General features: G+C 41.5%; 1 protein-coding gene across 2 annotated transcripts in view; it reads left to right on the top strand.

Moving 5' to 3' along the window:
* The window catches only part of PUS7L (pseudouridine synthase 7 like), a 104,659-nt gene that overhangs the window by 41,533 nt on the left and 38,090 nt on the right, over nt 1–25,036 (top strand). For both annotated transcript variants that reach the window (XM_053716734.1, XM_053716733.1), the window contains exons 6-8: nt 338–419; nt 15,048–15,328; nt 15,470–15,523. In XM_053716734.1, coding sequence (XP_053572709.1) covers nt 338–419; nt 15,048–15,328; nt 15,470–15,523 — 417 coding nt within the window. The remainder of the gene's footprint in view (nt 1–337; nt 420–15,047; nt 15,329–15,469; nt 15,524–25,036) is intronic.

The following is a 25,036-nucleotide window of genomic DNA, read 5'->3' as shown; positions in this document are numbered from 1 at the left end:
TCACATGGTACAGGGGGAGTTGAAATAGACGTAACTTTTAAAATTGTCAGAAAAAAAAATCTACTACTCAGTTCAGACTAAGTGCTATTGCATTGTCTATTGCATTGGCTATTGCAAATCTACTGTGTTGACTGGTCCTTTAAGCTTGTTTTTATTTACTTTTACAGTACATTAACTCATCTTTGTACTGAAAAACTTTTTAGAAATCATAATTTAAAATTGTAAAGTGTGCAGCTGTATTACATGATGGAATCTTAATAGTATAAATAAAATATATGCTGGAGTTGTAATTTCAGTAATAACTATTTAAAATATAATTTTTTTACTTTTTTCATAGGAGACATCTGTTAAGTTGCTCTTCTCACCAGACACCACAGAAGATCCTGTAAATATTGCAAAGCAGTATTTCCTAAAGACAGGTTAGTTGCAAGTTATTTTGTTTATGATCACTAATCATTTATATGATAAGTATAACATTAAAGGGCAGTTATTGTAATAAATTAAAATGCCTTACTTCGTTAGAGCATGCAATTTTAAAACTAGTGGCCCTCTAAATGTGGTTAAACACATAGTTAAAGTACCATTTAGGAGCCACAGAGTACTGCTGCTCCAGAGCATAAACTCACTGATCCAATCATCCGCACAAGTGGCACGAATTAGAGCATGTATTTTCCTTCCTTGATATGGAGAGTCCACAGCTTCATTCCTTACTGTTATGAAATACAACACCTGGCCACCAGGAGGAGGCAAAACACCCCAGCCAAAGGCTTAAATATCCCTCCCACTTCCTCATTACCCCAGTCATTCTTTGCCTTTCGTCATGTTAGAAGGTGGCAGAGAAGTGTCAGAGGATTCGGAGAGTCCTGAAAAAGGGTATCTGCCCTTCGAGATAGGACTGGAGTTTTAAGTAGTCATGTCAATCTCTCAGTGAGAGTATTGATTAAAGTTAGAGTCTGGAGAGGCAGGGAAAGTTTTTCTGCAAAACCATCCAGACTACTGCTAACAGCTCCTAAGCAATCAGTGTTGACGAGTTTCACTGCCTGCTTTCTCTCACTCAAGTCCATGTCAGGAGCACTGCTATAATAAGACTGTCACACTTGAGAGGCTGTGTTCTGCTCCACAGCATGGATGCTGGAGGTAAGATTGTTTCAATTTTTACACATAAAACACTATAACAGGGTCACAGTGTGGCTCCTTTATACCTTGATAGGATCCAGGGTTAATATCCTCTGAAGGGGATTTATTGAACAGTTGGGGTTTAATTAATCAGTATATTCATTATTTACATGCTGCTTTGTGTGATTTTTTTCATGGTCTGATAGACTGTGTGTTTTTGGCTGGAACAAACAGGTTTCACTTTTAAGTTTCAAAGTGTTGCACAGCTCCTATTACTTGATGTACTTGTAATAACAGAGAACGTACTGTACTGTCTTGCCCTTCATGTTACCGGGTGTGGTCTATGTTCATTTTCTCCATTCCGGCTGAGACTTGAAATTGAGGAGAGTGTTTCCTTTGTTAACTGTCTTGGTGTAAGAGGTGGTGAGTGCCCCAGCAATTGGGAGTATAAAGGTGCAGATTTGTATAATAAAAACGTTTTTGTGTCCTCCTGTGGGTATAACCTGAGCTATGGAGGACTCTGACATGATAGAAGGTACTCATTCTGTATAAATCATACCTGTTTATATTGTGAGGAGGCCGTGGTTTTCCCGCCCACTCAATTATGTTCCACATGCCTTACCACCGTTATAAATTCTAAGAAGGGAGACAAGCCTGCTAAGGCTCTTAGTCCCTCTGAGCGTCCCGTGAGATTACTACCTTGCTACATTATCCACTCCACATGCAGTTCCTTGTAGCACATCTAATCCTCCATCCGGAGGGGGCCTTCTTCCTTCGGACTTTGCTGCGCAGTTACAAACGGCGGTGTCTGCAGCCCTCAGTGCATTACCTCGCTCTAACAAACACAAGAGAAAGGTTAAACATAGCTCTCCTGACCCGGAGTCATCTAAATATTTATTGGATTTATCTATTATGTGGAATCCAAAAAGTATCAGTCAGCATCTGAACCACTTGCACGCCACATAGGGGTACCACCAAACCCTACCAAATGTAGTGAAAGTCCAAAGAGTATGGCAGCAATAAGTAGTTTATAAATGGTCTTTATTGGAGCACAACAAACAAGATAGCAGCAACGTTTCGGGAGCTTCCTCCCTTTGTCAAGCATAAAAATTTGTGGTAACAAGCTTCTTAATATACCTACCCCCACCAGGGGGCAGCAGAGAACAATTTCCTCCTATACAAGGTATAATTTAACCCATTCACTTCTTTAGGATAATGCAAACATTTTACCACATGAATATACTACAATATACAAATTAAAAATATATTAAAATGTTTCTATATACATTCAGTATATGCAATCAAAATTGATACAATGTTCAACTATATAAACAGCAAGGATAAATTCTTTTAGGCTCAAAACCAATCATTGTTGGAGATAAGGACATTAATTCATAAGGCAAGAACACCAGTACAGAAAATTTCAGACCCAATTGTCTTTATTATAGGAACACTGACAAGTCCCAATCTTTATTAAGACCCACAGGTTGGAGGGTATTCAATTCAAATATCCAGAATCTCTCCCTTTGATGAAGCATTAGCTCCCTATTACCTCCTCTCCTAGGATTGGGAACAAAGTCAATTACTTGGAAGCAAAGTTGGTTGATGGCATGTCCTACTGAATTAAAATGACAGACTATGGGGGACTTTTCATTCTTTGTTCTAATAGAGCTCTTATGCTCAACTATTCTATCCCTAATAGACCTAGTGGTCTCACCCACATAGCTCCGCCCACAAGGACACTTAATTAAATAAATTACAAATCTTGAGTGACAGGTATAGAAGTTCTTAATGTGGTATTTTTTGCCTGAGCTGGGATGGTAAAAAACAGATCCTTTAATCATGTTACCACAACATGAACATCCCAGACATGGAAAACAACCCTTATTCCTGTCAGTCAAATATCTTTGGCCATCCCTAATCTTTGAAGAACCAATATCAGCCCTAATCAGTTTCTGTTGCAAATTATAGCCCCTTTTGAAGGCTGGCATTGGATTATCTGCAAACTCAGAAATATTAGGATAGCATTTGGACAACAAAGGCCAATGCTTCCTAATAATATTATTGATCCTGTAGCTATGACAATTGTATTCTGACACAAAAACCATTCTCTTAGACTCACCCCCTTTCACCTCCTTACTTTTTTTTTTTTTGGGTCAGTAAACAACAGTGTAGCTCTAGGGATAAGGAAGACTGATTGTACCTCTTTTTCCAACATTGTTTTGGGATAGCCATGCTCTAAAAAGCGATTCGTCATTTCCCCTAGCCTCAAATCAAATAATTGTTGGTCAGTAACAATTCTGCGAACCCTTAATAATTGGCTCCTCGGTAGAGCCTTTAATAAAGATAAAGGATGAGCACTATCAAAATGCAAAATACTGTTACGGTCAGTGGGTTTTCGGAATAAATCTATTGTCAAAGAACCTCCTGTATTAATAATCCTGGTGTCCAAAAATACAATTTCCTCTTCACTAAAAGATAACTTAAATTTTAAATGTACAGTTGAACTGTTCAAATCATTAACAAAAGCCTTAAGGGTTCCAGCGTCGCCCAACCAAATTCCATCTATTTATCTATTATGTCCCAGTTATCCGATGATGAGTTAACCTCTGTAGCTTCAGAGGGTTAACTTTCTGGGTTGGAGTCCTTAGTGTCTAAGACTCCTGCTGTGGAGAACCGTCCTTTAGATTTAAATTTGAGCACTTGCGTTTTTTATTAAAGGAGGTTCTGTCTACGTTAGAGGTTTCAGAGGCCACACTGCCTGAAGACCCTATGATACCTAAATTAGACAGAGTTTACGAAGAGAGGAAAGTTCCTTTGACTTTTCCTGTGCCGGTTAAGATGGTGAACATTATTAAGAACGAATGGGAAAGAATTGGTTCTTCCTTTTCCCCCTCGTCTACTTTTAAAAAGTTGTTCCCGGTCCCGGACTCTCAACTGGATTTGTGGGGCTCCATTCTTAAGGTGGCTGGTGCTATCTCTATGCTTGCTAAACATACTACTTTACCTCTTGAGGATAGTTCTTCATTCAGAGAGCTGATAGATAAAAAAATGGAAACTTTTCTGAGAAAAATGTTTCAAAACACATGATTTTTGTTTCAACACTTCGGCTGCAGTTTCCGGAGCGGCTACCTACTGGTGTGACTCTTTGTCGGAACTCATTAAGGTGGAGTCTCCCCTCAAGGATATTTAAGACAGAATTAAAGCTCTGAGAATTGCTAATTCTTTTATCTGTGATGCGAACATGCAAATTATTTGCCTAAATGCTAAGGCCTCTGGCTTTGCGGTCCTAGCCCGTCGTGCGCTCTGGTTGTAGTCTTGATCTGCGGATATGACGTCTAAGTCCAGACTTCTTTCTCTTCCCTTCAAGGGAAAGATTTTATTTGGTCCAGGCCTGGACTCCATTACTTCTACGGTTACCAACGGCAACGGTACCTTCCTAGCGCAAGATAAGAAGATCAAGTCTAAGGGACAACAATCTTCTAATTTTCGTTCCTTTCGTTCTGACAAATCCCAACTACAACAATCCTCCTCCAAGCCCGAGCAACCCAAGAGTACTTGGAAGCCGGCTCAGTCCTGGAATAAATCCAAGCAGAATAAGAAGCCCGCCGAAAACAAATCGGCGTGAAAGGGTGGCTCCTGATCCGGGATTGGATCTTTTAGGGGGCAAACTGTCTTTTTTTTCAGACGCCCTGTTCAAGGACGTACAGGATCTGTGGGTCCTGGAGGTGGTATCTCAGGGATACAAGATAGGCTTCAAATCTCATCCGCCAAGGGGCAGATTCCTTCTCTCAAATCTGTTTACCAGACCAGAAAAGAGGGATGTCTTTCTAGGGTGCATTCGGGATCTATCCTCCCGGTGCCTATCAAAGAAAGAGGTTTGGGGTTTTATTCAAACCTTTTCTTCTGTTATGTGTGATCAGTCCACGGGTCATCATTACTTCTGGGATATAACTCCTCCCCAACAGGAAATGCAAGAGGATTCACCCAGCAGAGCTGCATATAGCTCCTCCCCTCTACGTCACTCCCAGTCATTCTCTTGCATCCAACGACTAGATAGGATGTGTGAGAGGACTATGGTGATTATACTTAGTTTTTATAACTTCAATCAAAAGTTTGTTATTTTTCAATAGCACCGGAGCGTGTTATTGCCTCTCTGGCAGAGTTTGAAGAAGAATCTACCAGAGTTTTTACTATGATTTTAACCGGAGTAGTTAAGATCATATTGCTGTTTCTCGGCCATCTGAGGGAGGTAAAAGCTTCAGATCAGGGGACAGCGGGCAGATGAATCTGCATTGAGGTATGTAGCAGTTTTTATTTTCTGAATGGAATTGATGAGAAAATCCTGCCATACCGTTATAATGACATGTATGTATACTCTACACTTCAGTATTCTGGGGATGGTACTTCACTGGAATTACTCTGTAAAAAGTACATTAAACCTTTTAATAGGTATTTATTATGTTAAACGTTTTTGCTGGAATGTAGAATCGTTTGCATTTTCTGAGGTACTGAGTGAATAAATGTTTGGGCATTATTTTTCCACTTGGCAGTTGCTTGTTTTAATTGTGACAGTTTCGTTTCTCTCTCACTGCTGTGTGTGAGGGGGAGGGGCCGTTTTTGGCGCTCTTTGCTACGCATCAAAAATTTCCAGTCAGTTACTCTTGTATTTCCGGCATGATCCGGTTCATCTCTAACAGAACTCAGGGGTCTTCAAACTTCTTTGAAGGGAGGTAGATTCTCTCAGCAGAGCTGTGAGACTTATATATTGACTGTGATTAAAAACGTTGCTCTGTAATTTTTACGTTTCAAATTTAATTATTGTTACTTTACTAATGGGAACAAACCTTTGCTAAAAGTTGTGTTGTTTTCAAGGATTGATGCTATAACAGTTTTTCAGTTCATTATTTCAACTGTCATTTAATCGTTTAGTGCTTCTTTGAGGCACAGTACGTTTTTGTTAAATAAGATTGTAACCAAGTTGCAAGTTTATTTGCTAGTGTGTTAAACATGTCTGATTCAGGCCCTGCCTCAAGACAAAGCCAAAGCTAAGGCTAGACAGTCTAATTTTCGTCCCTTTCGGAATTTCAAAGCAGGAGCAGCACCAACTTCCACTGCACCAAAACAGGAAGGAGCTGTTGCTCGTTACAGACAAGGCTGGAAACCTAACCAGTCCTGGAACAAGGGCAAGCAGGCCAGGAAACCTGCTGCTGCCCCTAAGACAGCATGAATCGAGGGCCCCCGATCCGGGACCGGATCTAGTGGGGGGCAGACTCTCTCTCTTCGCCCAGGCTTGGGCAAGAGATGTTCAGGATCCCTGGGCGCTAGAGATCATATCTCAGGGATACCTTCTAGACTTCAAATTCTCTCCCCCAAGAGGGAGATTTCATCTGTCAAGGTTGTCAACAAACCAGACAAAGAAAGAAGCGTTTCTACGCTGTGTACAAGATCTGTTATTAATGGGAGTGATCCATCCGGTTCCGCGGTCGGAACAAGGACAAGGGTTTTACTCAAACCTGTTTGTGGTTCCCAAAAAAGAGGGAACTTTCAGGCCAATCTTGGATTTAAAGATCCTAAACAAATTCCTAAGAGTTCCATCGTTCAAAATGGAAACTATTCGGACAATCTTACCCATGATCCAAAAGGGTCAGTACATGACCACAGTGGATTTAAAGGATGCTTACCTTCACATACCGATTCACAAAGATCATTACCGGTATCTAAGGTTTGCCTTCTTAGACAGGCATTACCAGTTTGTAGCTCTTCCATTCGGATTGGCTACGGCTCCAAGAATCTTCACAAAGGTTCTGGGTGCCCTTCTGGCGGTACTAAGACCGCGAGGAATTTCGGTAGCTCCGTACCTAGACGACATTCTGATACAAGCTTCAAGCTTTTCAAACTGCCAAGTCTCATACAGAGTTAGTTCTGGCATTTCTAAGGTCGCATGGATGGAAAGTGAACGAAAAGAAGAGTTCTCTCTTTCCTCTCACAAGAGTTCCATTCTTGGGGACTCTTATAGATTCTGTAGAAATGAAGATTTATCTGACAGGAGACAGATTAACAAAGCTTCTAAATGCATGCCGTGTCCTTCATTCCATTCAACTCCCGTCAGTAGCTCAATGCATGGAGGTGATCGGCTTAATGGTAGCAGCAATGGACATAGTACCCTTTGCACGTCTACATCTCAGACCGCTGCAATTGTGCATGCTGAGTCAGTGGAATGGGGATTACTCAGACTTGTCCCCTACTCTGAATCTGGATCAAGAGACCAGAAACTCTCTTCTATGGTGGCTTTCTCGGCCACATCTGTCCAGGGGGATGCCATTCAGCAGGCCGGACTGGACAATTGTAACAACAGACGCCAGCCTACTAGGTTGGGGCGCTGTCTGGAATTCTCTGAAGGCTCAGGGACAATGGAATCAGGAGGAAAGTCTCCTACCAATAAACATTCTGGAATTGAGAGCAGTTCTCAATGCCCTTCTGGCTTGGCCCCAGTTAAAAACTCGGGGGTTCATCAGGTTTCAGTCGGACAACATCACGACTGTAGCTTACATCAACCATCAAGGAGGGACAAGAAGCTCCCTAGCAATGATGGAAGTATCAAAGATAATTCGCTGGGCAGAGTCTCACTCTTGCCACCTGTCAGCAATCCACATCCCGGGAGTGGAGAACTGGGAGGCGGATTTCTTGAGTCGCCAGACTTTTCATCCGGGGGAGTGGGAACTTCATCCGGAGGTCTTTGCCCAAATACTTCGACGTTGGGGCAAACCAGAGATAGATCTCATGGCGTCTCGCCAGAACGCCAAACTTCCTCGCTACGGGTCCAGATCCAGGGATCCGGGAGCGGTTCTGATAGATGCTTTGACAGCACCTTGGAACTTCGGGATGGCTTATGTGTTTCCACCCTTCCCGCTGCTTCCTCGATTGATTGCCAAAATCAAACAGGAGAGAGCATCAGTGATTCTAATAGCGCCTGCATGGCCACGCAGGACTTGGTATGCAGATCTAGTGGACATGTCATCCTGTCCGCCTTGGTCTCTACCTCTAAGACAGGACCTTCTGATACAGGGTCCATTCAAACATCAAAATCTAACTTCTCTGAAGCTGACTGCTTGGAAATTGAACGCTTGATTTTATCAAAACGTGGTTTTTCTGAGTCGGTTATTGATACCCTGATACAGGCTAGGAAGCCTGTTACCAGAAGGATTTACCATAAGATATGGCGTAAATACCTATTCTGGTGCGAATCCAAAGGTTACTCCTGGAGTAAGGTTAGGATTCCTAGGATATTGTCCTTTCTACAAGAAGGTTTAGAAAAGGGTTTATCGGCTAGTTCATTAAAGGGACAGATCTCAGCTCTGTCCATCTTGTTGCACAGGCGTCTGTCAGAAAATCCAGACATCCAGGCTTTTTGTCAGGCTTTAGCTAGAATCAAGCCTGTGTTTAAAACTGTTGCTCCGCCATGGAGTTTAAACCTTGTTCTTAACGTTTTACAAGGAGTTCCGTTTGAACCCCTTCATTCCATTGATATAAAGTTGTTATCTTGGAAAGTGTTATTTTTAATGGCTATTTCTTCGGCTCGGAGAGTCTCTGAGTTATCAGCTTTACATTGTGATTCTCCTTATTTGATTTTTCATTCAGATAAGGTAGTTCTGCGTACTAAACCTGGGTTCTTACCTAAGGTAGTCACTAACAGGAACATCAATCAAGAGATCGTGGTTCCTTCCCTGTGCCCGAATCCTTCTTCAAAGAAGGAACGTCTTCTACACAATCTGGATGTAGTTCGTGCCCTCAAGTTCTACTTGCAGGCAACTAAGGATTTTCGACAAACGTCTTCCCTGTTTGTCGTGTACTCTGGTCAGAGGAGAGGTCATAAGGCTTCGGCTACCTCTCTCTCCTTCTGGCTTCGTAGCATAATTCGTTTAGCCTATGAGACTGCTGGACAGCAGCCTCCTGAAAGAATTACAGCTCATTCTACTAGAGCTGTGGCTTCCACTTGGGCCTTTAAGAATGAGGCCTCTGTTGAACAGATTTGCAAGGCTGCAACTTGGTCTTCGCTTCATACTTTTTCCAAATTTTCCAAATTTGACACTTTTGCTTCTTCGGAGGCTATTTTTGGGAGAAAGGTTCTTCAGGCAGTGGTTCCTTCTGTATAATGAGCCTGCCTATCCCTCCCGTCATCCGTGTACTTTTGCTTTGGTATTGGTATCCCAGAAGTAATGATGACCCGTGGACTGATCACACATAACAGAAGAAAACATAATTTATGCTTACCTGATAAATTCCTTTCTTCTGTTGTGTGATCAGTCCACGGCCCGCCCTGTTTTTTAAGGCAGGTAAATATCTTTTAAATTATACTCCAGTCACCACTTCACCCTTGGTTTCTCCTTTCTCGTTGATTCTTGGTCGAATGACTGGGAGTGACGTAGAGGGGAGGAGCTATATGCAGCTCTGCTGGGTGAATCCTCTTGCATTTCCTGTTGGGGAAGAGTTATATCCCAGAAGTAATGATGACCCGTGGACTGATCACACAACAGAAGAAAGGAATTTATCAGGTAAGCATAAATTATGTTTTTGTGGTCCCAAAGAAGGAGGGAACTTTCCGCCCAATTCTAGACCTAAAGTGCTTAAAACAAATTCTTAGTGTCCCTTCCTTCAAGATGGAGATGATAAGGTCCATCCTTTCTTTAATTCAGGAAGGCCAGTTTATGACCACTATAGATCTGAAGGTCGCTTACCTTCATCTTCTAATCCACAGGGAACACATTTTTAGTTCCTGAGGTTTGCATTCCTGGACCAGCACTTCCAGTTCATTGCCCTTCCATTTGGCCTAGCTACTGCGCCAAGAATCTTTACGAAGGTTCTTGGGGCTCTTCTAGCTGTTGCCAGAACTCAGGGTATTGCAGTAGCCCCATACTTGGACGATAATCTGGTGCAAGCACCATCCTTTCGTCTTGCGGCAGAATTCTCGGAGTCTCTTCTCAGTCTTCTTCAATCACATTTTTCTTTGATCTAATCATTTTCTTGGTGGCTCTGTCCAGATCATCTGTCCTGAGGGACATGCTTCTTAAGACCATCCTGGGAGATTGTGACTATGGACGCAAGCCTATCCAGATGGGGAGCGGTTTGGGGTGCCAGGAAGGCACAGGGGTTGTGGACTCAGGAGGAGTCCTCCCTCCCGATCAGTATTTTGGAACTACGGGCAATCTTCAAGGCCTTGAAGGCTTGGCCACTTCTCGGTTCTTCCCAGTTTATCAGATTTCAATCAGACAATATAACCTTGGTGGCTTACATCAACCATCAGGGGGGAACGAGAAGTTCCTTGGGGATGAAAAAAGTATCTGAGACTCTGGAGTGGGCAGAGGCCCACAGCTGTTCGCTGTCAGCGATCCACATTCCGGGTGTGGACAACTGGGAGGCGGATTTTCTCAGCAGGCAATCCATCCATCCAGGGGAATGGTCTCTCCATCCCGAAGTGTTTGCAGTGATATGCTGCAAGTGGGGGGTGCCGGAGATAGATCTCATGGCCTCCTGTCTCAATACAAAGCTTACTTCAGGCTTGAAGTTCTATCTTCAGGCTACTATGGAGTTTAGACAATCTTCCTCTTTGTTGTCTATTCGGGGAAGCGTAAGGGGCAGAAGGCTACTTCGACTTCCCTATCTTTTTGGTTAAGGAGTGTCATCCGCTTAGCTTACGAGACAGCGGGATATCGTCCTCCTGAGAGGATAACGGCTCATTCCACTAGAGCAGTGGCTTCCTCTTGGGCCTTTAAGAACGAGGCCTCTATGGATCAGATTTTTAAAGTGGCTACCTGGTCCTCCTTACATACTTTTTCAAAATGTTACAAGTTTGATGTTTTTGCTTCGGCTGAAGCAGCTTTCGGGAGAAATGTTTTGCAGGATGTGGTGCCCTCAGAATAGGGTCCGCCTCTTCCTTTTTGTTCCCTCCCGTTATTCATTCAGTGTCCTCCTGGAGCTTGGGTATAGTTTTCCCAACTTCTTCTTAGGAAGGAAAACATTTATACTTACCAGATACATTTCTTTCCTTCCGGATGGTTGTTGGGTGGTCTCCTATTATTTATTTTATTCTTCTGGCAACATTTATACCCTAATGTTTCTCCTACTTTTCCTTGTTCCCTCAGCAGAATGACTGGGGTAATGAGGAAGTGGGAGGGATATTTAAGCCTTTGGCTGGGGTGTCTTTGCCTCCTCCTGGTGGCCAGATGTTGTATTTCCTAACAGTAAGGAATGAAGCCGTGGACTCTCCCTATCCAGAAGGAAAGGAATTTATCTGGAAAGCATACATTTATGTTTGTATGACTATAATGGCTCTTAATTACTTTTTTTTTTTTAGCTAAACTATTGCAGCAAAATGTGTAAGAGGAACTGTGATCCCGTTGCATCCTACCTCTCATAGTGAATGCATAGGAACACCAATTAAAATTGGTTAAGAATACCTCCTTTTTTATTTTTTTTAAATTTAAAGGGATGCTAAATAGTAAATACATTTCATGCACCTCCTTGTAATGGGTTCTGCCATTATAGAACCTAGGTTACTGCAGGTATCTGAAGGAGAGTTTCTGCACATGTGTAAACAGGTCACCACTGGAATGTAGTGACAGCTAGATTTCAACATCTTGTATCTAAACCTCTGCAGACTGACTCCTTATCACAGATCTTTTGATAGGCTAACATTTCAGGCAATTAGTGCTGACTTAACATTGTGCTCACACCTGTGGAATTATTTATCGATATGGCACACATGAACTAACATCTTCTAGCTGTGAAAACTGTCAAATGCATTCAGATAAGAGGCGGCCTTCAAGGGCTTAGAAATTAGCATATGAGCCTACCTAGATGTAGCTTTCAACTAAGAATAACAAGAGAACAAAGTAAATTTGGTGATAAAAGTAAATTGGAACGTCATCTATTTTTTACATGCCCTATCTGAATCATGAAAGTTTAATTTGGACTTTACTGTCCCTTTAACACAGTTTTTCTAAGAAAAGAAGTAGGGTTTCTAAAATGAATTAAATGACAGACAAATAATTGTATTAACATTCTTTTACCCTTAGTTTACTTACGGCGAGATTACGAGTTTTGCGTTAGCCTTAAAAAGCAGCGTTGAGAGGTCCAAACGCTGCTTTTTAACGCCCACTGGTATTACGAGTCTGGCAGGTACAGGTGTACCGCTCACTTTTCTTCCGCGACTCGAGCTTACCGCAAATCCCCTTACGTCAATTGCGTATCCTATCTTTTCAATGGGACTTGCATAACCCCTGTATTACGAGTCTTGGAAGAAGTGAGCGGTACATTCTCTCTTGTCAAGACTCCTACCGCATTTAAAAGTCAGTAGTTAACATAAAACTCTGAACTAAAGTGCTAAAAAGTACACTAACACCCATAAACTACCTATTAACCCCTAAACCGAGGCCCCCCCCCACATCGCAAACACTTAAAGGGACAGTCTACACCAGAATTTTTATTGTTTTAAAAGATAGATAATCCCTTTATTACCCATTTCCCAGTTTTGCATAACCAACACAGTTATAATAATATACTTTTAACCTCTGTGATTATCTTGTATCTAAGCCCCTGCAAACTGCCCCTTTTTTCAGTTCTTTTGACAGACTTGCAGTCTAGCCAATCAGTGCCTGCTCCCAGATTACTTCACGTGCACGAGCACAGTGTTATCTATATGAAATATGTGAACTAACACCCTCTAGAGGTGAAAAACTGTTAAAATGCAGTCTGAAAGAGGTGGGCTTCAAGGTCTAAGAAATTAGCATATGAACCTCCTAGGTTAAGCAAAATTGATGATAAAAGTAAATTGGAAAATTGTTTAAAATTACATGCTCTATCTGAATCATGAAAGTTTATTTTGGCCTAGACTTTCCCTTTAAATTTAAAAGTTTAACCCCTAATCTGCCGACCGGACATCGCCGCCACACTCCCGCCTCGCAAACATTAGTTACATTTAATCTGCCGTACCTAACATCGCCGACACCTACCTACATTTATTAACCCCTAATCTGCCACCCTCAACGTCGCCGCTACTATATTAAAGGTATTAACCCCTAAGCCTAAGCCTAAATCTAACCTTAACTCTCCCTTCTACTTAAATATAATTTAAAATAATCTAAATAAAATTACTACAATTAAAAAATTATTCTGATTTAAAACTAAATACTTACATATAAAATAAACCGTAAGCTAGCTACAATATAACTAATAGTTACATTGTAGCTATCTCAGGGTTTATTTTTATTTTACAGGCAAGTTTGTATCTATTTTAACTAGGTAGAATAGTTATTAAATAGTTATTAACTATTTAATAACTACCTAGTTAAAATAACTACTTATTTACCTGTAAAATAAATCCTAACCTAAGTTACAATTACACCTAACACAACACTATCATTAAATGAATTACCTAAACTACCTACAATTAAATACAATTAAATTAAATAAACTAAAGTACGAAAAACAACAAACACTAAATTACAGAAAATAAAAAAATAATTACAATTTTTTAAAACTAATTACACCTACTCTAATCCCCCTAATAAAATAAAAAAGCCCCCCAAAATAATAATAATCCCTACCCTATACTAAATTACAAATAGCCCTTAAAAGGGCCTTTTGCGGGGCATTGCCCCAAAGTAATCATCTCTTTTACCTGTAAAAATAAAATACAATACCCCCCCACATTAAAACCCACCACCCACACACCCAACCCTACTCTAAAACCCACCAATCCCCCCCTTAATAAAACCTAACACTACCCCCTTGAAGATCACCCTACCTTGAGCCGTCTTCACCCAGCCGGGCACAAGTGGTCCTCCAGAGGGGCAGAAGTCTTCATCCAAGCCGGGCAGAAGAGGACCTCCAGACGGGCAGAAGGCTTCATCCAGGCAGCATCTTCTATCTTCATCCATCCGGAGCGGAGCGGGTCCATCTTCAATCCAGCCAACGCGGAGCATCCTCTTCAAACGAAGTCCAAGCGAAGAATGAAGGTTCTTTTAAATGTCATCATCCAAGATGGCGTCCCTTGAATTCCGATTGGCTGATAGGATTCTATCAGCCAATCGGAATTAAGGTAGGAAAAATCATATTGGCTGATGCAATAAGCCAATAGAATTGAGCTTGCATTCTATTGGCTGATTGGAACAGCCAATAGAATGCAAGCTCAATCCTATTGGCTTATTGGATCAGCCAATAGGATTTTTCCTACCTTAATTCCGATTGTCTGATAGAATCCTATCAGCAAATCGGAATTCAAAGTACGCCATCTTGGGTTAATAAATATAATGTAGGTGTCGGCGATGTTGGGGGCAGCAGATTAGGGGTTCATAGGGATAATGTAGGTGGCGGCGATGTCCGGAGCGGCAGATTAGGGGTTAATAATATAATGCAGGTGTCAGCGATAGCGGGGAGAGCAGATTAGGGGTTAATAAGTGTAAGATTAGGGGTGTTTAGACTCTGGGTTCATGTTAGGGTGTTAGGTGTAGATATAACTTTTGTTCCCCCATAGGAATCAATGGGGCTGCGTTAGAAGCTGAACGCTGCTTTTTTGCAGGTGTTAGTTTTTTTTTTATCTGCTCTTTTCACTACTCTTCGATCATAACTTGCATATAATTCTTTCTAGTTATCATGTATTTTTACTGTCTTTTTAAGTAAAAGGAGAAAGTTTTAGAATTCCAATCTTGTCATCTTTCCTTTATTAGAGAGAACCTAACATAAGAGAGAGATTTGCAGTACACAAGTATGTATCATATTGTTTAGATCATTGTTTTCTCATAATTTTGGAAAATACACATCAATTCTCTAGTCGTTCTAAGACCTTCAAGTGAGATCTATTTCACTAGAAAAATATACGTTCACCAATGGTACCAGTATTGAGTATGATTTTGTTTGTAACTTTTTTTCAGAGGATGCTAAAGGAGCCCTTGCGTTAATGCCTGATTGTAAAATCCGTGAGCGAATGCTACTCCGTGCATTAAATAGATATGGAATGAACCGCGATGGATGTATACGGGGATGGCTCAGTATTCCTCATTCTATGCGTATATTTTATGTCCATGCATACTGCAGCAAAATCTGGAATGAAGCTACTTCCTACAGGTTTTTATGTTATGGTGCAAAGGTTGTGGAAGGAGACTTGGTGCTGAGTGATCATAATGCTGATGAAAAATCGTCGTTGACTGACAGAGTGAGTAGAAGTTGTAGCTTTAAAATCCTATCGTCCACAAGGAGTTGTGTAATTGTTCATATTTGTAAAGAACATTATCAAAGCAAAATGGTTAATCTATTGTGTCAAGTAGTAACTTCTTTTTTTTTTAAACTTATACAGGTTCATGTTGTTACAGCGGCTGAAGAGAGTGCAAACACGTATTCTATACAACAAGTATGTATGTTTAAAAACAATGTACATACAAATAGCACCAAAATATTTGTAGACCATTAGAGATATGTGGATCAATGTCAGACAATTCATAGTGATTTTATTCCAGCTGTAGTAAGGTCAGAAAAATCCTAGACTAGAGCAACCTGAATCGCTGTCTACAACTTTGGAATGGATTTGCTTATTTCTCCTGTACTACTAGGCAGCTGGCTTGTGAATATTGACTTAGTGGAGGCCTGTTTTTTATCCTGATATTTCTACAGCACAGGGCATTTATTACTTTTAACTCTGCAGCAATTTCAGTTCTGCTTACTTAAATTCCAGAGGTTATTTCTCATTTGGTATACAGCCCAAAAGTATTAGGCATTTTTTGTTCCGCGAACAAAAAATGTATATTTATAGTAGTCAACAAATACCATCTAAAAATCCAGTCTTACTAATATCAGAAATTAACAACCTGTGTGGCCATCTATAGCTACTGAAAGTGCTGAAAATGGGAAGCTAATCGTTTTGCATATATTTTGTAGTTAAAAAAGTTTACCTATCCCTCTCTCTTAACATTTCTCTTGACAATTTTATGAAATGTGGCATGTGCATAGATTTGATTGTTTTCTGGTTGTTTTTTTGTTAAAAAAAATAGAAGTGGTTGCTGAGAATCATGTACAAAAAAAATGGCTAAAAAACAAAAATAAAGACATGCCCAATAGGAATTTGGTATCACAGGTTTGTGGGACTCATAGTCCCAGATATTGGTCTGTATAGTACTGTGTTTTGCAATAATATATATATATATATATGTGTGTCTGTGAAAGACTACACACATACACTGCACACATACTAAACTACCTGTCATAGAATATATTGCATGTATTAATATATTAAATTATTATTTAATATATTTTCTTTTTAAAGACACAATGAGTCCACGGATTTCATCCTTGTGGGATTACGCCTCCAGGTCAGCAAGAGGAGGCAAAGAGCACCACAGCAGAACTGTATATATAGCTCCCTTCCCTCCCACTTCAGTCATTCTCTTTGCCTGTGTTAGTGTTCGGAAGAGGTAAAGTGAGGTGTTAGTTATAGATTCTTCAATCAAGAGTTTATTATTTTTAAAGTAGTGCCTGAGAGTGCTACTTTGTTCTAGGGTGTAGCCTAAACCAGATCAGTCTCTACAGTAGAGCATTTGGTGGCTTTAGAGCAATGGGAACTTGTGTGACATAATTCTCACTGCGCCTCCCATACTGATGCTGCCCTAACCCTGAAAAACTGAGGGATTTTTTACTCAGAATTTTTGTTTATTTCCAGGGCCATGGGAGGGAGAGGACCTCCTACACCTGGGGACTGCCTTGCTGCCAGGCAGAACATGAGGTGTTAACTTTATTTCTGGGGGTAGAGAATCTCAGAAAAAGTTTGGGCACTTTATTAATTTAGACCTCATTGTCCTTGGAGTTAGATTTTCCTTTTCTTTAGGAGACATTTTGGCAGTTTGAATGCAGGGACATGTGTCTCATCTCCTGACGGTCTCTTCTAATAATGGGACTGACCGGGAGATTTTATCATGTGATTTTACATGGCGTGTGACAGAGTGTGTGCTCTAAGGGGGTTTCTCTGTCAGATAGGACTGCACAGCTATTTCAACTGCAGCTGTTAGGTCTGTTCTCTTGCTCAGTGTGAGTGTTTGTCTGTTAACAGGCTAAGCAGTGCAATTTGTCCTTTTGCTCCCGGTGCCTTTGCTTAGTATGGCGACCGGGAGATCACATATGTACTTTATTAGCACTTTTGAGGTTCCATTTAGTAAACAATGACCTGTAATGCCAAATCAAGAGATAATGTTATTACTTGAGGCTGAGTGCTACGTATACATAACACTTTTAGGGCAGCTGGGAAGTGGTCAATTTATTTGCTCCCGGTGCCGTTACTTGGACAATGGCGACCGGGAGAAGGCTTATCAAACGCCCATGAGGGGCGGAGCTTGTGATTGGTGCTATTGTAGTGCGCAACTACTTGCCTAAGGCTGGGCTGCTGTTATTTGGAAATCTCATTGGTGACCGGGATGGCTTATTGAACGCCCATGAGGGGCGGAGCTGGTGTTTGGCGCTATTGTAGTGCGCAGCTACTTTCCTAAGACTGGGCTGCTGTTTAGTAATTTCAATGGCGACCGGGATGGCTTCTCAAACCCCACGAGGGGCGGAGCTTATGTATGGCGCCATTGTAGTGCACAACTCCTTTCTAGAGCTTCCTGTTGTCGGAAGTGGAGGTATTCAGAATTGGAGGACTTTGTATTACAGTATCACTTTACAGATGTCTCCTCCTTCTTAACACTTCAGGTTAGTGGAAGGAACGGAGGATTGTGTGTCTTGAGTGCTTGCGCTTACAAACAGCGCTACAGTTGAATTAAGGATGAGCAATGACTGAAATATAAATCAGGGCTGCTCAGTGATAGTCCCAATGTATGTTTGTGCTGATAATGTGCAAAAGTATAATCGAAGAGACAGCATCAGTACGGAGACTGTCTTGCTCCTCAGCTAGATGCAAGCTGTGGTATTGAGGAACTTTTGCAGTACTAGAGTTCCTCTTGTATATATTCAACCTTTTATTTCCTCATCAAAATAAAGAGGGTTGCTCTGGGACACTTATAGAGACACTGTTTGTTATGTGTTACTTGTCATTAACTGCACAAATGTGAGTCAGTTTTATAAAAAAAAAAATTGCACTTTAACATTTAAAGTGACAGTAGCATGTTATATGTTTATTTTTTATTAACAAAGGGTTAAGACTTTATTAATTCTTCTTCTATAAGAGTCATGTGGTTTATGAAAGTGTTCATAACATTCTATAACACACATGCGGTGCCCTGCGGTTCCTCGCAAACTCCATCTGGAGTTACTGTACAAGACTTCGCTTTTTATTGTCATGGCGATAGATGTTGCATTGTCTGCCCTTCCCATGCTACCGGAAAGACTTCTGATGGAATGTATTTGATCAGATACAGTGGTAGCTATTCATTGTGTTTCTTCCATGAGTTTGAAGAGGAAGATACTTCTGTGGTATATGGGGGGAAAGTCTAAGCTTTTGTCTGGGTATTTCCTTTATAAGCCGGACAGATAGCTCAGCATGCTAAGGCAGTGCTTGCCAAGGCACTGTGGCTGAGCTCTGTAGCAACCCAAGTGTTGCAGGTTCGGTCCCCGGCGAGGTCCACTTAGCTTTTCTTCCTTCCGAGGTCGATAAAATGAGCAGCGCCTTGGGACCCTTTCGGGTGATTAGCTACGCTTTTCAAGTACCACATTCATACATACTGCACTTCCAAATGTATGTTTAAACTGTTACTAATGTTTTCTTTCAGTTTAAGTGGAGCACCTCCATTTACTTCCTGAGGAGGTTTTGTCTTAACTGTATGACTCCGACATTATGGGCGTAGTCATGCCTAATCAGTACTGTGATATTCCATGGTGTACGTCATTTTGGAGTTCCCAAAATGTCTCCTAACGCTAATGGATACTTGCTATGTCATACTCTGTTGTCTGGAGTCTAAAGTTTTTGATGACCAATAAATCAGAGTGATTTTATTTCTTTTTGAGTTTTCAAGGAAACTCCTACACTCATTTTTCCATGTGGGAGTAGTTTGAGCCTTCCAGAAGGACCCAATCAGTTTTGGATTAGGGGTATGTAGTTCAAAAGGCATGTTTTTGAATCAAGGACGGTAAGAAGTGACTGCCTCTGATTTTGCTTCCTTAAAGATTGGTTTTGACGTTGGTTCTCCTTTTAAGGTTCTTTCTTTAGGGATTTCAGTAGACCAGACAGAATGTGAAGCGCTCTTCCTCTTGTAGGGAGCTTCTCCGACTTGGGGTGATAGTTTCTGTTCCTGGTCTCCGAGAGGGAACTGTCGGACGGATATTATTCATGCGTCTAATCAAGATGGAAGCTATTCGTTCCATTCTTTCTGGGGTCCAAGAAGGTCAATTCATGGCCTTTGGGACGTGTACCTGCATATTCCTGTTCCTCAGGATCATCACAGGTTTTAAGGCTTTGCTTTTCTAGTCAAACGCTTCCAGTTTGTGCTTATTCCCTTCGGTCTTACTGTTGGTGAAGCCTCGGTTATGAGGCATTACCGTAGCGCCCTATCGGGATGACATCCTGACTGCTGGTCTAGACTTTGGTCTAGTCCTGCAGTCCACTCTTTGGACATCAGTGGTTCAGTGAAGTATCAGACTGATGATTGTCGCGTCGGACATCATCCTGTTTGGTCTGGTGAACTTAATTTCTTTGCAGTTAAATATGTTCAAACACTGTAAGGAAGTTTATGTGGATTTGTCTCCTAATTTTCCTGGAAGCAGGAGACAGGAGATTATTTTTTTTCTACTGTGGCTATCTTTCTGAGATAGCTTAATGATTCGTTCAAGTGTTTGGAAAATAGTAGTTTGGGAGTTCAGATCCTCCCATTGGTGCTGGTACTTTGAAATGGTTGTCAGTTTATCTGCCCCTGGGATCCTGCTTTCGCAGATCGTGTTGGGTAGTTGTGACATTAATCGCTATCCTTCTAGTATGGGGGCTGGGGATATCTGAAGGCTCAGGGTGTTTGGACTCAGTCAGATTCTGTTCTACTTGTTATAAGTTTGGAACTGAGGGCGAGCTTTCATACTCTTTTGACCTGGCCCAGTTGGCCTCGGTACATTTTGTCAGGTTCCTGTTTGACGTCCTGACTTCTGTGGTTTACATCAATCATCGGGGAGGAACGACAAGAGTTCCTTAACAATGACGGAAGTAATCAAGGTAATCCAGTGGGCGAAAGTCTACTCCTGCTGTCTGTCGTTGATCCCCAAGGGTGGTCGATTCTTAAGTGGGGTTCTCATGGCATCACAACAGAATGCCAAGCTCCCGAAACTCTGGTCGAGGTCCAGGGACCCCGCTGATAGATGCTCTGGCAGTACTTTGGAACTTCAGTTTAGCATTCCTATTTCCTCCGTTTACTTTTCTTCCTCGGGAAACTGCTCAAATCTATCAAGAGAGGGCCTTGGTGATCTTCATAGCATCGGCCTGGTGTCGCAGGATTTGATATGCAGATGTAGTGGACATGTTCCTGCCATCTTGGAGGCTTCCATTGAGGAAGGACCTTCTCATTCAAGGGCCCTTCCTTTACCAAAATCTAGTTTCTCTGCAGCTGACTGCTGGGAGATTGAACGCTTAATCCTCTCCAAGCGGGGTTTTTTTGGAATCGGTCTTAGAGACCATGATCTAGGTTCATAACCCTGTGACTAGGAAGATTTTCTATAAGATATGGCGTAAATATCTTTATTGGTGTGAATCCAAGGGCTACTCATGAAGTAGAGTTGGATTTCCGGTATTTTGTCTTTTTCCAAGAAGGATTGGAGAAGGGTTTGTCAGGTTCCCTAAAGGGTCAGATCTCTGCCTTATTTATTTGTTACACAAGTGTCTGGCGGTTGTACCAGATGTTCATTTCTTTTGTCAGGCTTTGATTAGAATCAGGCCTGTGTTTAAACCAATTGCTCCTCCATGGAGTTTGCATTTCGTTCTTAACGTTCTTCAAGGGGCTCCGTTTGAACCTATGCATTCCATAGATATTAAGTTGTTATGTTGGAAAGTTTTATTTCTTGTTGCCATTTCTTCTGCTCGAAGAGTTTCTGAGCTTTCGGCATTACCATGTAATTCACCTTACCTTATTTTTCATTCGGATAAGGTGGTTTTTCGTACTAAACTTGGTTGTCTTCCTAAGGTTGTTTAAAACAAGAACATTGATCAGGAGATTGTTGTTCCTTTCTTGTGTTTTACTCCTTCTTCCAGAAGGAACTTCTTTTGCACAATTTGGACGTGGTCTGTGCTTTCCAATATTACTTTCAAGCAACTGAGGACTTTTGTCAATCGTCTTCTTTATTTGTCCTTTTTTCTGGACACTGTAAGGGTCAGAAAGCTACGGCTACCTCCCTTTCTTTTTGGCTGAAGAGTATCATCCGTTTTGCATATGAGACTGCTGGACAGCAGCCTCCTGTAACAGTTACGGCTCATTCCACTAGGGCTGTTTCTTCCTCATGGGCATTCCAAAATGATGCTTCTGTTGACCAGATTTGCAAGGCTGCAACTTGGTCCTCTCTTCACACGTTTTCTGACTTTTCAAATTTGATATTTTTGCTTCGGCTGCGGCAGTTTTTGGGAGAAAGGTTCTTCAAGCAGTGGTGCCTTCCGTTTAGGTTCCCTGTCTTGTCCCTCCGTTTTCATCCGTGTACTATAGCTTTGGTATTGTATTCCACAAGTAAGGATGAAATCCGTGGACTCATCGTGTCTTTTAAAAAGAAAAGAAAATTTATGCTTACCTGATAAATTTGTTTCTTTTTAGACACGATGAGTCCACGGCCTGCCCTGTTCTATGAGACAGGTTATTAATTTTTGTAAACTTCAGACACCTCTGCACCTTGGCTTTTCCTTTCTCTTTTGCTCTTTGCCTCCTCCTGCTGACCAGGAGACGTAATCCCACAAGTAAGGATGAAATCTGTGGACTCATCGTGTCTAAAAAGAAACACATTTATCAGGTAAGCATACATTTTCTTATTTCTTTCATACAGGTGTTGAGAGTCCACAATCCATGACTCCTGGGGATTATTTCTCACTGCCTGTAGGAGGAGGCAAAGATTCCCAAACCCCAAGAGCTCTTTAAAACCCTATTGCCTCACTGGCACCTCAGTCTTGTCTTTGCCTCCACTCGAGGAGGTTGAAGAATAAAGATGTATATTTGATTCTTCAGTAAGAGGGGTTCTCAGAACAAGTTGAGGCTCATTTCCCCTCAGAGTACAGTGACTGTTGGGGGATGTATTTGAAGCATAGGTAGTGGCATATTTTTCACCTATTGATATTTAGTCACAAGCCTTTATACGTATGTCGCAGGGACTTTGCCTCCTCATGTTGGTTTGTCGATATTCTTCTATTCCAGATCCTCTGCTGTTATGTTTCAGCACTGGTTTTGGCTTCCTTATGGTTTCCCCCAGTAGTAGGGTGCCTATTGGTATTTATTTTATTGTTTATTTGGAATTTGTATTCTTTTTTTAACGCATGCCTGATTTTTTTCTTGCGCATTCTTTTTTTTACGCACTCAATTGACCTCAACGGCTTTCGGGCCTGTGTACGTTTTGCCTTGCTTTTTTCTTAATATGACGCCAGATTGACATGCGCCTCCTCTAATATGTATGCTATTTGGATAATCTGTGTACTGTGTACTACCACATCTCTGCTTTTATTATTTTTTCATTTGTAAGTTCCTTTCAGAGGGGGTAAGTGTTTTCCCTTTCTTTAAGGCTTTTTCTTTTACAAGATATAATCAGTTCACGGATTTCATCCTTACTTGTGGGATATCGCCTTCTGGTCAGCAGGAGGAGGCAAAGAGCACCACAGCAGAGCTGTATATATAGCTCCTCCTTTCCCTCCCACCCCAGTCATTCTCTTTGCCTGTGTTAGTGATAGGAAGAGGTAAAGTGAGGTGTTAGTTTAGATTCTTCAATCAAGAGTTTATTATTTTTAAAATGGTGCCAAAGTGTGCTATTTTACTATAGGGTGTAGGCGTGTTCCTTGTCAGCCTCTAGAGTAGAGCTACAGGCGGCTTTAAAGCAATGGGAACTGGTGGGGTTTTAGCCTCACTGCACCTCCCATACTTGTGCTGCCCTTATGTTGATGGTCTTAGAGAATATTAACTAAGGCCCTTATGTTTTCACAGAGCTGCAGGAGGGAGAAGACCTCTTGATACTGTGACATGCTGACGCTCAGCATAGAGGTAAGTGCAGTCTTTTAATTTCTGGGGCTTTTGGCAATATCTCAGAATTGGCTGTGCACTTCCATTCTGTTGTGGATTGGGCTCCTGGAAAGGGCTTTCCTTTTAAAGAGTGTGTGGGTTTTCAGAGCAATTTATGTTAACCGACACGCATGTATCTATTCTCACATAATACTAGCCTTTATTGAATAGACTATAGACACTGGTAATGTTTGACTGTTTGCACTTAGGGGCTTCCATGCAAGTCACTGTCAACTGTGTTTGGGGCAGACACTGGGAGTATATTTCCGGAGTCTGGTTAATGAACTCCGGTTTTCGGCTGTGTTTTTTCCGATGGTTTCGGATCACTTAGATGCAACGACCACGATGGGCGGGTTTTTTTTTCTTTGGCGCGCTTTGTCTATAGCCGTGCAGTGTCCTTCTATTCCGGAAGTCATCGGCTGGCGATGAGATATTGCGAATGATGCCTCGACCGCATGGTTTGCAATAAAGCAAGCAGTGTTAGTGACTAGATTCCGTATTCTGCCTAGGAGTGGTCGGTGGACCGAGGGGGCAGGTTGGGCAATTTGTTTTTTTGAAAAGTGAATTAACTGTGCAGTAGGAAAAATGTATTTGTCATTTTAATTTTTAAAGAGACAGTATCTTGTCAGGACCAAAATTATACTGACAAGTATTTAGCTATATTAATATTTTTCTTTTTGGTACATTTGACCATAAAATTGTAAATTCATATAATTAACAGAGTCAAGACCTATAATATTGTTCTGCTCTCTGTTAGTATGGATTCAGATGAGATCCAGACTGTAGCATGTTCTATGTGCTTGGATGCCACGGTGGAACCTCCAGTTCCTCTCTCTGTCCCTCATGTTGTGAGAGGGCCTTACGTTATAAAGATAAATTTTTTTTGATAAACCTTTATCTACGGCGGATGCTTCTCAAGACTCTACAGATGAGATACAAGGTATGCCGCAGCTTTCTCCCCAAGCGTCTCAGCCCATACCGCCCGCGCAAGCGGTGCCAGGTATTTTACCAGTGTCTGCAGCATTTACTTTAAAAGACGTTGCCGCAGTTATGTCCTCTACGTTTTCTGATGCGTTATCCAATTTTCCCATATCGCACGGCAAGCGTACAAGAAGGGACAACTATGTAGCCAATTCTACCTCTGATTCTATGATGGCGAGGAGAAAGGGTTGTTTCCCAGGATTTTGTCTTTTCTCCAAGAAGGATTGGAGAAAGGGTTGTCAGCAAGTTCCTTAAAGGGACAGATTTCTGCTTTGTCTATTTCTTTCATGTAATTAGCAAGAGTACATGAGCTAGTGACGTATGGGATATACATTCCTACCAGGAGGGGCAAAGTTTCCCAAACCTCAAAATGCCTATAAATACACCCCTCACCACACCCACAAATCAGTTTCTACAAACTTTGCCTCCTATGGAGGTGGTGAAGTAAGTTTGTGCTAGATTCTACGTTGATATGCGCTCCGCAGCAGGTTGGAGCCCGGTTTTCCTCTCAGCGTGCAGTGAATGTCAGAGGGATGTGAGGAGAGTATTGCCTATTTGAATTCAATGATCTCCTTCTACGGGGTCTATTTCATAGGTTCTCTGTTATCGGTCGTAGAGATTCTCTTACCTCCCTTTTCAGATCGACGATATACTCTTATATATACCATTACCTCTACTGATTCTCGTTTCAGTACTGGTTTGGCTTTCTACTACATGTAGATAAGTGTCCTGGGGTAAGTAAG

This window comes from Bombina bombina, chromosome 6, assembly GCF_027579735.1.
Source record: "Bombina bombina isolate aBomBom1 chromosome 6, aBomBom1.pri, whole genome shotgun sequence".
NCBI lineage: Eukaryota > Metazoa > Chordata > Amphibia > Anura > Bombinatoridae > Bombina > Bombina bombina.
Note: the sequence above shows the minus strand (reverse complement) of the source record. Positions and strands in the feature narration are given on the sequence as shown.